We start from the raw sequence: 17,924 nt of genomic DNA on the forward strand, positions 1-17,924 counted from the left end.
ATCTACACATCTATAGCTGACTGCAAACATTTTACATTTATGACAAGGACCTGTTTGGTTTTGTTCCCAGTTTTCATTAAATACCCCAACCATCCTGTATATGAAAATCTATACATGAAAATTAATAGATAGCAAAACATAAAATAAACATGTTCTCTGTAGCCATTGCATCTGTAATTTTTAATAAATAAGTTATAGAAATTACTCCTTTATATGCCATTATAATTATGAACACCAATAACCCGCATCCAAACTACTGTTCTGATACAATGAAGGAGAAAAAAAATCTGACCAAAAAGCATAAATTGCCTTCAAAACCTGAAAAATAACAGTGAGATTCTTTGTACTGTTAAGATTCTCTGTACAAAACAATTATGTGCTATTTCTGGACTGTGTACAAAATTACATCCTGGCTTCTACAGCCCATAATGAAATTAGAATTAAAAACAAACTGAAGACATCTGAACTTCAAGTTTATAGAATTATTTCCAAAGAAATAGTGCTTTTGGTCTCTTACAGAAGAAAAAATTCTGAAAGGTCAACAGAAGGTTTCAAGAATGCCTGTCCCCCTACAAATAAGTTTCAATAAGTAAGATAATTACTTACCACACAAAATCTTATTTTTAACCTAGAATTCTAAAGATTTACCACAGAAAAACAGAATGGCAATACTGGGTTCACAAGCTCTAGTACACTAATTTAGTACTTCACTAGGAAATGCTCAGTGCATTGATCATTATTAAGTTGTACTGATTTGGAAAAAAAAAAAAAAAAAAAAACCTCACCAGATGGAAGCAACAGAAGAGAACTGCATTTCCTGGCTTGGAAAACAGTGCAGTCACTTCAATCCAACAATTTTTAGGCATACTACAAAACCAGCTGCCACAAAACTACAAAATAAAAGCAGTGAAGTGATCTCCAAAAGTAACACCATCAGATTTTTTTTTAAATCAGGTGGAACATGGAAGAGCCAAGTAACTGAAAATTTATATCCTCCAACAAGTTACAAACAAATGTCTGTAATGAGTCATCAAAGTACTACATGAGTCTTGGACATTAGCCATTTTTAGGAGCATTCACTACAAAGCTAAGACAGATGCTCAACCATATTAATAAAAGTGTGTTTTAAAGCACTGTTAACCTTGCTTGCTCCAATTAAATCAACCAAAAATATTACGGAAAAAAAAAATTATATACTCTACTTCAGGAATCATTCCCCTCATATTAAACAGAAAAAGTAATGTGAAAACAGTCAGAACTGCTGCATTAAAAGGATTATCTTGAAGACAACACTCAGAGGGTAAAGCCGAAATTAAGGGCGACTCAACACTTCAGCTAACAAGTGCAAGAATGAAACCTCTGCCATTTTTTTTCTGCTCTCCAAGTACCTGTAAGTCACAATAAACTAATCAAGATCTAAACCCAAAGAACCATCTGTATTTTTCTTTATTAAAAAAAAAAATGTACAATCGAAGAATCCAAAATACTTAAGAACTCAATTAATTCTAGAGGTTTTTATAACCATTTGAAAGGAACAACAAATACCCTTCAGTGCACCTGTATTTTCAGTAGTCCTCAACTCAGCCATAGCAGGACCAGGGATTTCATGAGCACTAGAGAGAAATAAGCCCTTTTAAAAACCAAGCTTAAAAAAACCCCTCTGAGCCATTCTGCAGTCACGTACACTGTTTTTTTTGCCACTGAATTCAGTGGGACTATACTAGTGCATAGTTATCTTCAGAAGTATGGCTGTATTGTGATTTCATGTAAAGCAGAAGAAACTTGCTGAATTCAATGAAATTGCACTAGTGCAGGTAGGATTAGAGTAAGACCCCCCTATTTCAACATGGTAAGGCCTATTTAACAAAGCGACTTTAACTTGATGCACTTAATTTGCTTCCTCTAATAATAAAAAAAGGACATTCCACCTCTTGTATGGAACTATTTCTTTCAAATTACAAAAATGAGGTTGTCTTTAGGAAAAAAAAAAAGAAACTTAGGTTACTTATAGGAAACAGCAGTGAAGTAGGAAATGGGAGAAAGAGCTGTATTTTAGCTGAATAGAACTGAGACAGTAAAGCTGATGGAGAACCTAAAAACATGAAAGGGAATTGGCTCATGTTCTGTTTATGACTTGTATCTCAACATTTCATAGCAGTAAGACCACAACATTCTACAGAGCATAATTGAAAAGCAAAAGCTGTTATATTTAGAAATATTTAAAATACCCCAAATCAGACTTCATGAACACGTTTTTTTAAATACAACAACTGCAGTTTTTTATAAATGGTGTTGCATGTTATATGGGTTTAGTATTTGGTCCCGGTTTTCTTCATACTTTTCTATCATTTTCTGCATGTCATGGTCAGCTCCAATAACCTTGAAAAGAAGAACATGACCATTAGAAATAATTGACACCGTAAAACATGGTTGGTTTTGAGTAAAATAAAACAGGACTGCCACTGAAGCCAAACCAATATGCTCCAGAGATCTGTCCAATTAGCCTTCTGTTCAGAATCCAGCATTCATTGAAAAGCCACGTCTGATCCCCCACACAATCACAGTGAACAGACCCTCACACTCCACCAGAGAGATGGAAGACCAGACTTTTATGCTATGCAGTATGGATAGCTGTAAACATTTTTCTGAGGTTTTCCTTCTCCAAAGGTTATTAGAAAAGCCGATTTATTTACTTGTACCACTAAATAACACTCTTAGTATTTGAAGAGTACCATCCTCCATATGCTTAATTGGTCATAACTAAAATAATACTCACAAGCACTGGGCAGGAAACTTTAAACAGTGTATGTTTAATGAGCCAGTCTTCATAGAGCTGATGAATAGCTTCTAAATATTCCTAGAAAAGAGGCATTCAAATAAATATGGCCAGGGATTAAACACATATTGCAATTTTTATACGTCTGGTAAGTAGTTAAGAACTACATTAGATATTTCCACTAACAAAAATAAAAAGCATCAGAGGGTTTCTGAGAAAAATTAATTCCCAGTATAGGGTTTTACTCCATTAAGAACCTCAAAGACACAGAGCTTACAGGAGCACGGGCCTCTCCGCTCCTTTTAAGATCAAGAACCATGTTTCCCTCCCATAGGTACAATGTGGCTCAAGATTTTACAGAGAAAAATACAACAAAGAGAAGTAAGGACAAAAAGGGCAAGACTATAAATGTGTATTGAAGGCACTTTCTCTGTCAATACATTTTCCTAAAATTGACAGTTCCCTGTCTCCAAACTCTGACTCAATTTCCTCTGAAAGCATTTCTGCCTGTCATCAACTGTTAGGTATTTTTCAAGGAGACTACTTAACATTTTTCATTCATAACTGCTCCTCTACCCTGCTCAGTAGAACTGCGAAGTAAAGCGATGTCTCTTCATATCCATCATAGTGAGGATTTATTCTCTAAGGCAAAATTTCATGTAGCCCAAAATTTAGCTCTTTGCATGTATTTTCAACTGACAATTGCTTCTACTGAACTACCAAACACTAGAGACACCTTTGTAGTATTGCTGGTTAGGCTTTCTTTAGGAGAAAAGTTGTTTAATGAAGGGCCATTCTGTAAACTGTGACACAGAATGTGATCACTCAATTATGACAGATTATTTTTAAGTAGATTGCCACACTAACAATTTCCAAGGAGTTGCTTGTTTTCAGACACAAACAACAGTCACTTTTCATGCATAAACATCGTGGTAATAGCAGACAACAGAAAGTGCCTGCATAAATCTTCAGCACCTGCATGCACGGGTATTTGTGCTTCAACTGGGTACTTTTAGGCTGTTTAATGACACAAAAGCAATTCCTTTTTACACCTTCGAGAAGATTAACAGTTGATGAATGCTCAACCTAAACAGTCAGCTATAGTACAGTGATTACTAAACACAACATTTGGGAAAGTCAGTGTGCATGACAGATCATTTTTATAAAATAAATCAAAATTAAATACTGAAGTTTTAGTTTGCAATGGAAACAGCTGCACCACATTTTGGCAATACACTCTGGATATTATTTTAGTATTTAAATTGTAATCATTATGTTTTTAAGCTCATTGTAACCGCATATAGTGAAGGAACTCCTTACCAGAGGAATGATCTTTTCCTCTTCTCTGCATCTTCTCTTTAACCTCTCATAACAAACTTCAGGAGAAGTCTGCAGATAAACTGCCATAACAGAAATTATAATACTTAAGTTCAAGAATCAGCTTTAAAAGCAAAGAAGAAACTTAATTCACAGACTATAGAAGGAAAGAATCCTGACTTGGGTACTACCACTGAACCTCCCCTTTGGCGTTACTGTTAATCAATCCATGAACCATCCGTGACATTGCAGCCACTATCATATTAAATAATGTGATTATTTATGACCCAAGAAACAAGAATTCTTTTTTCTCCTAGTAAGGAAACCCACCCACAAACATGCCCTCCAGATCCCATCAAAATTTTACCTATCAAATCAACCGAAACATCAGTGTTGTTCTGGATCCAGTCAAACCATTCCGTTAGGACAACATAATCCACCTCTGGCATTTTTCCACTGAATAAACATAAAAGTCATCACTCACTGAACAGCATGCACAGATCAATTCTAAATTCATATTTTTTTCAGCTGACTAAAGTTACTCCAAATGTACTCCAGCATATGTGAAATGAAGACAAGACCAATATTATGCCCACTCACATTCAAGGCCTCATAAAGCTTTGTTTATACAAGAGAAAGACTAAATATTTTTCTTTTTTTTTAAAAACTACTTACTAACACAAAGTTTCTATTATTAACAAATTACAAATATTAATTATTTTTCCCTCTAAAGTTAAGAAAAATATTACCATGTTGACATTTATACAATAAAAAAAATTAGTGTCAATGCTACTTATTGGTCAAGTTCTTTGTATCAGGATCATTTCAAATATATCTGAACTACTGCACGGCATGTCACCAGAAAGACTTGACTTCCTAAGCGGCACTGTCAATTTATTATAGAAGCCATAAAGAACAGTGAAAAAACAGTGACACCATGTAAATGAAATTTACTCCCACTGTAGCAAATATTTGTGGAAAGAGTACTGAAATATTCAACATGCTTAATTTGAACTTGTATTCAGAAAGCATAGACAATATTGGAGACAGCCGTCCCAAAGTTATCTCAGTAAGAATAATAAAACATCAAACAACTTGCATACAAGGAGTCTACAGAGGACTATTAAGAATCACTTATTATGTTTTTACTAATTTCAGAATTTTCACTTATTACCTAAACAGTCAAATATTACTAGTTTTACATTATTCTGTCTTCAAAACTGGTGATAGTAACACATACTGCACACTCTTTCCTAAATGCCTCTGCAATAGAAATATAAAAAAAGAGATGGGGTTGAGAGGCTTCTGTCCTCTCCAGCGAATGATTAAGGCCATTGCAACATTTTAAATAGTACTGAAGAAAAAGATTCCACAGATTTCTCAACCACTCTCCTCAGAGCATGCTTTGATTACTGGTAAAACTGAATAAAGATAATCCAGAAAAATTTTTCCACTTAGGTATGCAAGAAAGCAAAACCAGTATTCATACTACCTCCCTTCTTTATCTGCCATCCAGCTGAATATCGTGCCTCCCAAAAGACCAAGCAATGGGATAACACAATTTACTGCTATTATTCTAATGTATCTGTCATTATATGTGCTGTAAAAGGCACTAAAGGGTGTTTTCATCTCCAAGGTTTGCTGACATTTGACTCCTACCAAGTAAAGATAAAGATTAATGGAACGAGCTTTATATCATAAATAACTATGAATTCCAATAGGAATTGCTGCTGCTTACCCTGTAACATATCATGCATACTCACGTGCACATATTTAAAATTCTTCTACAGTCTTACACCTAACATGAGCGTGTCTTTCAGTGCTAAACTCAGATGTGCAATCGCAGTAAGATCTTGGACACTCATGGGTTATCTGCGCATGCCGGAGAAGCTCACAGCAATTGCTCAGAATTTAAGCATTCCATCATCGTCGTAAATCTTACTCTATTTCTCTCTCTCTGGGAAAAAGCCTGCAAAGCCAAAACACAAATACTGAGTGACACTGGATCAAAGAAGAGCTGGTATTCCCAATATTCCCACAGCTCTTCATCTATTGCTTAAATTAATTGTTCTCCCAAAGGAGAACTGTAAGTTACTGGGTATATGCAGAAATTATCATAAATGCAGACCCTGTTCTTACACTCTTTTCAAGTACTTTTGACCACCACTGGAGACAGGATATGAGGGAGGACAGATTTTTTATTTTTTTTTTATGTGACTCAAAATGGCTATTTTCATGTAGCCCCAATTTTTCCTGGTTTTGTTGATAATACTTTTACACACCCTTATATCATATTTTGGTTTGCTATTGGTAGCATCAGCTGGCTTCTAGCTCGCTCTAACAAAACAAAGCAAATACCTTCTGTCCAACATTAAAAAGTGGTGAAGCCATGAAACATCTTAGATGCCCTTAAAAATGTTACCACAAAATTAATACATAGAGTTGACACAAGCAGACTTAGCCTTATAGCAACAAAGTTCTTAGTCTTTGGGACAAAAGCACTTTGTCAACAATGAAAAAAAAAAAAAAAAAGCAGTAATTAAAATCGAGAAAGACATTTCAGTACATTTCCACTGCAGACAGACTAGGATAAATAATGTCTCTTTCTGTTTGCCTCACATCTTACTGTGTCTCTCAATTTTCAAAGCAGTTCCAGACTAGAAGCTTATGTAACATGGGTGCCATCTTGTGGCACGCAGCCATTCTCCTTGCAGACAGGGGCATGAAACTGGTTTTGTCCCTTAAGATCACTGAAAAATCCATTAAAACAATCTGTTACGTACACTTTTCCATGTAAGGTCAGCATTCAAAACAAAACAAATTGGTGCTGATTACTGCACTGCTTCACTTAGTATGGGATGGATGAGTTATACATCGGGCAGGTAATAAATGCTTTTTCTATCTCAGGCCACAATCTTACTCCCCAGAAGAAAATAACCCAGGTTAGGCCCAATTACTCTGCCTCTGGCCCAAGCACACCTCGGGGTTGGGACCTTATTCAGAAAATGACATTTAGAGACAAACAGCTCTTTTTCTTTCTTTACTCACTAGCCTACCAAGGTTTTCAGGCTATTTTGATCCTATGAATCCTGATTCTGAGCAATAGCATGTGAGGGCTGGAACGCTTGTTACTCGAGTTCCTGCTTGCAAGAAATGCCAGTCCTGGATGCTAGGTTGGATAACGCTATCATTCCCTCCATCCTACAGTGTTATTCTTTATGTTCTCGTGGTTTTTTATATGTTTGGTCTGTGTTTGAGTTAAGCAAGACTTTTGTATTCAGCTGGAGAGCAGATAACTTCAATAAATGGTGTTCTAAATAGTAAGACATTCTAAATAAACAAAAGCACTTCTGAAAAATGCTCTCATCTGGCCCATGTCCTACAGGTTTTATTCTACCAGGGCATCACGTCCCGTACAAAACACACTGCCACTCCAACACAGAGCTGACAGATTTCCCAGACCACTTAGATGCAAATTGCCAAAGAAAGCATTATTCAATTCTTTTTATTTTTAATCTAATTAAACCAAGAAAGTAAAGTAGAAAACCATATACTATACCTTCGATACAAATTTTCTACAAAAATGTATTTTGCACTGTGAATTGATCGCTCCATCATTCTTACAGGGGAAATCTACAAAATAAAACTTGACAGTCACTGACTAGTTTACATTTTTCAGCATGTGTTAGTTTTCAAGCTCATTTTGCACATCATGTCCTTTACATGATGACATATATAACATTTTCAGTTCTTCCACATCTTGTGATTAAAAGAAATTACTGGGAGAGTGGGAACCACAAAAAAAAACCCCAAGTATTCTTAATCTTACTTGTGGCCACTGCATTATTAAACACCTACATATCTCATTTGTTATCCATACACAAGTTTCAAAGGTAACTGCAGAAGCTTTCAGCTCAGCAGCTGAAGTTAACTAGGAGGACAAAAAAGGAGCAATCCACTTAGGATTTGCAGAGCAACAGGAACTATTGCTACCTGAACTGCTGCCACCTTCAAGCATGTTACTGCGTCAACAGCACAGGCCTAACTTCAGAAAACAGAACTTTTTAAAGAAATAATTACAACTGACAAAGTACTGGCCTTAGCCGGTCTTGCATGTGTTCAAACAGCACTTCATTTTGGAGACAAGAGATTCTCTGACTCTCTCTGGCCCCTGCCTCTGGAACAAGGCAACTCTGGCAGAGCTTTTACCACCCAGGTATTCTGCACATTAATGGCCACGTAAGCAACAATTGCTCCAGCAAGGCTCAAATGGCAAATGACGGCCAAAGCTCAGACTGAAATGCAGAGCAATCCGCAGGAATTTCTGAATGAGCTTTTTCTGCAACAGACAGAGATTTCTATAATCTCGGAAAAACAGCTCTTCCAAAAAGCTAAAGATTATATATATGCGGTATCACTATCATATGTGGTACTTCTGAAAGTTTGCCCTGACACAAACTCAGAAAATATAATGCAAGAACAATCATTAAGATGTAAGTGTGCCACCTAAGAGCATATCTTGTAATCAGGGAATGGAAGATGTCGCACAGAATATAATGAAAGGTGTTACAAGGTAAGAGAAATGAACAGATCTTGATAAAAAGGTAAGTGTGTGTGAACAGATACAGAAAAAGAAAAAGTTACAAGAAGAAAAGGATGCAAACCATCTGAAAAAAAAAAAAGCAATAGAAAATTCTAGTGGAAGTATTTTGGGTAAACGGAAGGAGCAGTGGCTAAATTTGTGCTAGATAGCATGGAGCAGTAGAATGATTACTAACACTGTCTTTAAGATTACTTAATGTTTGCCAAAGATTTGAAATAGCTAAATTTATATAGACACCAATTACAGACAAGTCACTGATGTGTGATGATGAAGAGATTTGTGCAAGTATAGCTCATAAGGGTGGCGCAAAAAAAAAAGTATTATTAGTGTGGGGAAGTAAAAGTTCTGAGCAGGTAGGAGGCAGATGTTTTGCACCTGGAGCACATGTTGAGCATATCAACAATGTCTTTGTGCCATAAAAAATCATACTTACTGCAGGAACAAAGAAAGAATGCAAACAGCATCTTAACTTTTGGATACAAAGTTAAAAATATTTATTACTCATAACCACATCTAATTATTTCTTAAATTAAAAGAAAAATATGCTTATTTACCATTGGTCTGGTATGCTGCTCCAGCATTGTAAGCTGTATGTAGGTTTGCAACGTTATCCCCCATCTTGACGCATCTTGGTACATTAAGCTCTGGAGTTACAGATGGCAGTGAGACAGACAGACATTTTTGTAAGGTCAAACAGAAAAAAAAGTGAAGTTTAGTGTTTCACAAGCTTTTGCACTACAAGAGAATTGATAAAAGAAGTGCACTAAAACAGCTGACATCAGGTTTAACAAAAATTAAGCGATCATTTGCTCTCCACAATGCAGATTTAAGAATTACAGTCCTGGTCGTTAAAGACACTAAGTGGGGCACTTGGAACACTCGCTGAAGTCAGCAGGAATTTGTCACTCGGCACCTGGAACAGTCAGGACCAAGGCACAGCTCCTTTGAGACAGTGAAAATATGTTCAGTAATTAAAAAAATGTATCTGCCTCTCTATTTTTGTGCACTGACAGGCTCTCAGTATACCCAGTCCCTCCAGAAATGCATGTATGGTTCCAGTAAGTATGGTCTGGGCCTAAGATGTATATAGGTTTGCAACGTTATCCCCTATGTTGACGCATCTTAGGACATTAAGCCCTGGAGTTACAGACGGCAGTGAGACAGACAACTGTTCTTCCCAAAGGATCCTCAAAGCAGTTCTCAGATCCTCCACTCTTTCCAATTGCTGCAATTCCACGCGCACATACACTTACAAGCAAAGCAAGGATCTGACTCAAAATAAGACATCATTCAGTGCCTATTTGCTGAGGTGACGAGCTTTAAGTCAGCAGCATGACGTCAGTCCACAGATCTGACCTCTTTCTTTTCTCCTTGTCCAAGATCAGAACGAGAAAGTATTCTGAAGTGCACGGATTGCTGTGATGATGCACAACACAGCCAAGCATGCCCCATCCCTTTATTAATAACAGGAAAGGAAAGCATCAGCAACTCCTAGTAGGGAGAATTTACTTTCCCAGAGGAACAATGCTAGCAGTAATTGCACCAAATACACGTTTGGGCATGTGTGTTTTGGGGTGTATCCACATCGCTGTGTTGACAGCAAATTCCACATGAGCTTGAGCATAGATACCCATCTCAGCCAGCAATTACATTTTTGCAAAGGAGATGATCACACAAGCGGGGAAGACTGACATCAGAAACCACTCCAACCATCTCAGCAAAAGCCTATCTGCAGATGCAGTCAGAGCCCTGCCTGCTGTCCCTGAGCACAACTGTGACTAGGGGCATACTTGCAGGGAACAGTTCCAAGGAACAATGACTACCCAAAACACAACAGAAGCTCTCAACACCTCACAGGACTGAGTTTTCCTTATCTTCAGCAAACAATATTAACCGACCAGATCCACCTCTCACTTTCTGAGTGATGTTCTTCCTTCTTTGAAATAGGCGTAAGTAGATTTAGATACAACTGTCACACCGGAGACTTACCTTTCTGTGAATTTCTTCAGCTCACACCCAATAAAAGACCCAGTCCTTGCCACAACCACATTCTATATGCAATGTTTCTACTATACGCATGTCATAATCACAGCAAAAGACCTTTTGCATCATGCAAGCTTTATTTTTTGCTATATGAGATTATAACCACACCTTTTGTAACAGTTTTGCTGATTGGTAAAAAGTCCTCCTGTATGTCTTTCTAAAAGAACAGTAATTGTAATTGCAGAATTAATTTCTGACACTTACCAGGATATTATGACCACGAACATTCCTCCACTTAGTCACTGGTTCTGTCAAAACCTTGTTAAAAAGAATTACTCCATGTTAAACATGTTTTAGATTCAAAATACTGAATTTGACCCTACAAGTCTACAACTATTTTTAATGAATACTCAGTAAGTCAGAGTATTCAGAACTTGTACTGGAAAGCTCATCTCTCTTCAAAAAACAGCACTGAATCCTGTAATACAAAAGGTAGTAACTAACACTGTTAAAAAATAAAGAAATACCATTATACAACATCTTTTTAGCATTTCTAAACAGTCAAAATAAAACACTGGATTGACAACCTAACGAGCCTGGATATAATTTCACTTTTTTGAGTCAAAAATCAGTATGATGTACGGGAAGGAATAGCTTTACTGAGTACTAATTTTAGTGACCTGCTCATTACCTCACAAATTATTTTCTCAGAGAGTAACACTTGTCAGCAAAGGAAAAGAGTATCAGAATGCTATCATATTACTTTTCATTTCATTTTTGTGACCTAACACACAAGAAGTATTCAAAACTTTTACGGAATTAATCAGAAAAGCTTCTACCTTGAATAGGTAAAATCACGGGAGACTCTCATCTGGTTCAAACAGGGTCTAAAACTGCAACTGTAGAACCAGGTCTCTGGCCTGGAAAGTTAACTAGCTTTTTAAAAATGTTGCACCCTATTAAAATTAAAGCTTGCTATCCTTTGGGTGAATAGTTATTTATTCCGTAAGGATCATTCCTGTTAAATTAAAAAATAATATCTGGCAACTCAGCATTTTTATGAGGAATCCTACAACTTAGCAAATGGGTTCCAGGTCCACTGAGAAAAGTATTAATATCTGATGTAGACAAAAGCAATCGCTCACTGAGGTTTGATCTCAATTTTGTTTAAAATACGGTAAACCCTGCCCTTCCCCTCATCTTGTTCTAAAAAATATGAAATCAAAACCATACTAGTCTAAAAAAATCCCCAGAAAAAAATTCTAACAAATTTTTTCAAAAAGCCATCCATTTACTGGGATCTCAGTTACAGACATCAGTATTTTTACAGCACTACTACTTTGTCTTTACTTTCCTTATTACAGGATCCTTATAAGATTTAAGTGACAGGAAATAGCAAACAAGCATGCCCAAGCATGCCCAACCAACATGGGTTGTTGTTACGTTACAGAGGTCCAGTCTCTAATCCATAGGTTTTATTGATATTTTAGCATCCAGTACTGTATTACGTATGCTCTGTATTTCTCTTCTACAGTTTGACTGTAAATAGTTGAGGGCAGGAGGCTAAATATGTACACCCAGTAAGCACACTGGCTCACAATCTGCTGCTCCTTTCTCATTAGCCTAAGAAAGAACAACACTTCTAACTTATTTTGTCTAATTTTGTCAAGACAAGCAATTGCTTAATGAAGTAAATAAAGAAATGTACATCAAGTACCTCAATGCTGGTAGTTTGTGCAAAATAATCCAAGCATGTTGTTTTTCCACTTGCAATGTTCCCTTCGATACATATCTGATGAAAAATAGTATCAAATTTAAAAACCGTGCTAGCGTATAGTAGAAAATGGCACATGTAAAAATATGCTCTTCCCATATCAAACATACTATTTTCTTAAAATGGAAACAGATTATTTTATACGAAGGCACTGAGGATCAGTTTGGCTGTTGTGACTCCTCACAGACCACCACTTTTTCTCTCCCTGACATACATATACCAACCGCCTCCTCACCAGGCAATGGGCAGCCTTCTTTCTGGGCGCCCCTGCAGCCAGCTGCCTGCCCATGCTGCCACATCCCACCCCTTCTCACGGCCCCCAGGAGTTTCAGAGAGTCACTGCTGGGCTGCTGCTCCTCCTCCCGCACACACACCACACTGCCTGCCACAACTCACCCTCACAGACTTCGCCTTAACTTTCAACTTAAAATAAATGCCAACTGAAGTCATAATTTCAGTATCCGTTAAAGAGATTGCTTAAAACTTAAGATGCCTTACATTTTTATTTTCAGAAACCTGCCCGATTAAAATAATCTAAGAGAAATTTGTTTCAGCTGAATTAAAATAATCTATAACTTACAGTAATTAGGTTCCAAATACAAAAAAAACCACATAGGCAGGATTGTGTGGGGCAACTGCAAGGCTACACAGGCAACACTGACCCCAAACTGACACTTGTCCCTTCACAATACCATGCGTTTGCACAACTCCCTCACAACTTTATTGCAATTTAGAGAACCAGGTAAGCACAGGTTTGCACTGAGTAAGCCCCAGTAACGGGCCCACCACCCGGACACCACTCAGTAACACGGCCACATCCAATGGCTGCCAACACACATCGACTCGGAGCATAACAGGTTGCACATTTTACATAGTTTTGTGAACAAAATGCAAGTACTTACAACTGTCTTTCTATCATCTTCTTTTATCAGATGTTTATCTAGAATGGAAATAAACAGGAGTTACAACCAAGAAGGAGGTCTTCATAACTTACAGTTGAGACTCTTAATGTGAGCCCCTCCATGAAGTTTTTAGGTTCTCTACTGCTTAATAAAAATATTTGCTAAATTCCCAACCTTTAAGGGTTTAGGTAATCATTGGGCCTTGTAACAGACACAGTGTGCCATACACTGACACAGTTTTAGCTTAAGTTCTCCATTGCCTTTCACATGACAAAGAGTCAAATGGCCAGTGTCTACACTTCCGCAGATTTTTGTTACACTTACTGCTTGTCAGTTAGTTTCTATCAGGTGAAGAAACGAATTTTGGAAAGGCCAGTCATGGTGCAATGCCCACTGACTTTCCAGGCCTAGGTACAGAGTTGGGTACAAGCCGTTTAGATGCCTTACATCTCAAATCTGCCTCTATAAAACTGCTGCAAGCAGTGCTAGGATTACTACACCCTTAACGAAACAACAAAAAAATGCAGTTTCGGTACCCCAGCACTGCCAGTGCGTGGCCACAGAGATGATCAGGGCCACCACGCTCAAGAAACGGGAAGCAGCGGGTCCGCTCGGTCCGGGGAGAAGAGGGCGAGGGGGGTCCTGCTGCTGCCCCGCTGCGGTGGCTCCTCGCGCCTCCCTCCGCCGCCCTCGCACCTCCCTCTCCGGCGGGTTCCCCCCCGCCGCCCCACACACTCACAGCCGCCAGCGCCGCTCGGGCCGGGCCGGGAGCGCAGGGCCAGGCCGCCTCCCGCGGGACCCGCCGCCGCTCCGCTCGCGCCCCGTCGGCACCAGGCCCCGCGCAGCGCCGCGGGCCGCGCCCAGGCCGCGCCCAACCGCCACATGGCCCATCCCCACCGCCGCCGCCAGCACCAACACCAGCACCGCAACTGGCACCGGCACGGGCCGCCCTGCTTCCGGCCGCTGCGCCATTACTTCCGCCGCCGGGGCGGCAGCGCCTGGCCCAGCCCACCCCAGCGCAGCGCAGCGGAGGCGGCCGAGTCCCGCTGCCATGGCGATAGTGTCGGTGGACTGCGCCTTCGTCCGCTCCCTCCGGGGCGCCGTGAAGATCGCCCGCACGGTAGGGCCTCAGGGGAGCGGGGCGGGGCGGGCTCCCTCCGAGGTCCCTCCGCTCCCCGGTCGGGCGCAGTCCTCACCCCCGCCAACCCCATCTGTCCCGGCAGGTGCTGGCGTTTGCAATGTTCCTCTGCTTCGTGATCTCCAGCGCCCACGGGGCCTGCACGGCGGTGGCCGGCATGGAGGTGGTCATCACCACGCTGTTCTTCCTGCTGTACCTGCTAAAGCTGGACAAGAAGCTGAGCTGGCTGTTGTGGCCCTTGGCGGTGAGTGGTGGCTGGCCCTTAGGATGAAGTCACCCATTTTGTGACTGCCTGTTCCGAGGGGGTGTTGTCAGTTCGTTCCGTTCCTGTTTCTATAAAGTTAAAGCAAAAAACAGTGTTTCACTGTTGTTGAACCAAGCTTTCCTATCAGAGATAACACCATGTTCTTCTGCATCGGCTTCTAAATAGCTGCCTTACCCCCGTCAGCAGCCCCTCCTGTAGCGAGCATCACTTGCTTAACTTTCTGTTACCGTACTGTGCCTCTTTCCCATCACAAATTAAATACACGCTTTCACTTAAATATTAATGAGTTCCCCTCTCACCGCCCTTTATAAAATTTGTTTGCTGCTGCAGTCTGTCGGGCACAGCCAAGTTGCATAAATTTGACTGCCAAAAAAAAAAAAAAAAAAAAAGTAAAATGAGGAAGTTTTATCACAGATCACACCACTGGGTGTCACTACCGCTCTTACGTGGATATTAGAGTAATGCCATTTGCACGGTAAACCAGCAATTTTTAATGATTCGTACAACACTGGGAGGTATTCACATTCTTCTTCGGGTGTGTACTTCAGAATAATTATTTTGCTTCCACTGACTGTTTCAGGATATTTTCAACTCGGTGATTGCAGCATTGTTCCTCCTCGTTGTGTGCCTGTTTGCATTAATAATCAGGACTAACAATGGGACACTGGCTGGAGGAGTAAGTAGGAACATTATTAACGAATTTAAGTTCTTAAAGCAGACACTGTTTGAATCTCTTGGTATACTTACATTGGGGTAAGACCATTAAAATAGCTGTCATGGAAGAACATACCCAGCAGTGGCAAACAAAAGCAAATACACATTCTTTGTATCTCACTGAAAAAAAAAAATCCTCAAATCACTAGTAACTTAAAGATATTGGTAGACTTGGGAATTGCTACAGAGAAGTACTAATGCTGAAAACTCCTGGAGTTTAACTAATTTGAGTAACCTGCATTTGCCTTGATAGCTTGAAATCCTAGGTGGGGGAATCTGTAGCTCTTTTAGGACTGTCCAGTTTGGTTACGATATTTAAGAAGAAATGCCTACGATTCTGCTAAATAGAGATGTAATTTTTTAGCAGACATGCTGGTACTTCCCTCCTGATGCATATATTATTTTTTTCTGACACGAACTGAGAAATTACAGCAGTTGAAGAGGCTTTTTCATATTATGAATATAAAGATTTTTGTGTACTTAAAATCAAACCAGTTTAGTACTTTAAGCAACTGGTATTTTTCATTAAAAATAAAACAATATAACTAACATTAATAAACAATAAGGAGGGGAAAACTCAGTTAGGAAAATATTTCCAACTCCGGAAATACAAGATAAGCTAAAACTTGACAACCAAAAGAAACACAGAACTTGCCACAGCAGTTTTTCAAGATCAGCTTAAGAGCCAGAGAGGTGCAAAGCTGTTGTCTTGGCTGGTGCAAAAAGAAGACTTTCTGATACAGTGTCTGGCTATGCTAGAATATAATTTATATTTTCAGTTGTGAAATTAATAAAAATTAAAGTTAAGTTGGAAGCAGGAGACTAAGCAAGCAGCTTGGAAAACAAGTTTGGGCAGAACATATGACATCTTCAGTGTTGGGAGAAGCAGAATTGCCCCCAGGCCTGTACTTCTGGGGCACAAACTGCCTTGAACTGTGCTCTCCTGAAGAGCTTGCCTTAGCATTACTCCCACTGATCAGATAATTCCATTTTAAAACATTCTTGCATCAAAAAAAACTGCATGCATGTGCGGTCAGCCTGAAGGGCAAGAGCTGAGCAAGTTAACTTAGCGGCCATTTTGCAAACACATTTTTCCAGTTGTCTGCCTGAAGTTTTGTATTTTTCAAATACTTATGTACGTTTTCTTCAGTTTGGAATGTGTTCCTGGTTCAGAACTTCAGAGGAGAGGAACACTATTTTTTTTCCTGCTAGGCTTATTTTCTACAAATGTTGACTTTTATCCAGGCCAACACCATTTATTAGGCAGTCCTTAGAGAGACAGAAAGGTTTTCATTTAGGATAAAAGCATTGTCTGGCATAAAGCAGCAGTAGCTTAGCTTTCAGGGAGAACACATCTCCGAGGCTTCAACAAACATCAAACAAAGCCAGGGTGTAGACTGCTGTGTAAAGGCTGATGGGATTTAAATATGGATGTTACTTAACCTACCAGCTATCTCAAATCACACATATATTTACAAGGCCAGAACCAAGTTAGGAAGATGTGTTTAGTGCTGCTTTGAGAAACGTCAAATGAGTCACTACAGTTAAAGACAGAGATTCAATGAGGAAACTATCACTGTTGTTATTTTGATAGGTGTTTGGCCTTGTATTGCTTGTTCTCTGTGTTGTCGACGCAGTTCCTCTTTTCCGGAAGATCAGCTTTGGTGAACCAAGCGTAAGGAGAACTCCTGCAAAATGAGATTACCATTTTAGTAAAATAATGGTTTTTTCCACTGATGACTGTTTTACTGTTCTCTTTTAAAGAATTTGTATTTTCCTGTGTTCACCTTTGACATTCCCATGCATTGATGCACATTTTTGCAATTATTGTTCATAAGTTTTCTTACATTTACAGAAGTAGTTTTGATGTTGCAATTTCACCAGTATAAGCTTCAAAGAAAATTGTCCCGTTTTTCTAAACTTAATAACAGTTTTACCTGTATGAAAATTAATGTTATGACTGTCTTCTTTCTGTAATAAAAAAAAAAAATACAAACAGGCTTAAGTGTATTATCTAACATTATTAAGTGTACTTAAAGTGAAAATATCATGTACCCGTCATCATCTTTAGGAACAGATGTTTTTTCACCCATACTTGTGTTCCTCATGCCATAGCTCAGCCTCCTGGCTATGACTGTCTCGTGCCGTGTGAATGCTTTATCGCTGAGGCATTTTGATCCCTGAATTTTCATTTTGATGTTCAGAATAGCGCTGAAAATAACCACCAAATTTGCACCAAAATTGCCTCCCCAGGGTAACGCAATCACGGCTGTCCTGCAGTGCAATGAAGAGTCGGTAAATTGGTATTGCGAGCCCCATGAAATAGTGAGGTGTCTGTGGAGTGCAGACAGTGTGGTTCCGTGCCCTGTGCATCGCTCAGGTTGTCAGGCACCCCCGCGATGGCGGGCGGTGTGAAGGCTGACAGAGCGCGATGGGCGAAAGTGAACAAATG

General features: G+C 39.2%; 2 protein-coding genes across 2 annotated transcripts; one reads left to right on the plus strand and one right to left on the minus strand.

The window, feature by feature from the left end:
- Positions 1-144: 144 nt before the first annotated feature.
- Positions 145-14,288, minus strand: TK2 (thymidine kinase 2). Its single transcript, XM_086758047.1, has 10 exons — positions 14,095-14,288; positions 13,356-13,393; positions 12,397-12,471; positions 10,944-10,997; positions 9,251-9,340; positions 7,653-7,726; positions 4,461-4,549; positions 4,097-4,176; positions 2,777-2,857; positions 145-2,379 (listed from the first exon to the last, which is right to left on the minus strand). The coding sequence occupies exons 1-10, from the start codon at positions 14,237-14,239 to the stop codon at positions 2,281-2,283; spliced, it is 825 nt and encodes a 274-aa protein (XP_086614173.1). The 5' UTR covers positions 14,240-14,288; the 3' UTR covers positions 145-2,280.
- On the plus strand, positions 14,289-17,203 carry LOC147599089 (chemokine-like factor). The gene is made up of 4 exons (XM_086758046.1): positions 14,289-14,475; positions 14,579-14,737; positions 15,339-15,434; positions 17,067-17,203. The coding sequence occupies exons 1-4, from the start codon at positions 14,407-14,409 to the stop codon at positions 17,169-17,171; spliced, it is 429 nt and encodes a 142-aa protein (XP_086614172.1). The 5' UTR covers positions 14,289-14,406; the 3' UTR covers positions 17,172-17,203.
- The last annotated feature ends 721 nt before the right edge of the window (positions 17,204-17,924 follow it).

The sequence above is a fragment of the Chlamydotis macqueenii genome, chromosome 13, assembly GCF_036417535.1.
Source record: "Chlamydotis macqueenii isolate bChlMac1 chromosome 13, bChlMac1.mat, whole genome shotgun sequence".
NCBI classification, from domain to species: domain Eukaryota; kingdom Metazoa; phylum Chordata; class Aves; order Otidiformes; family Otididae; genus Chlamydotis; species Chlamydotis macqueenii.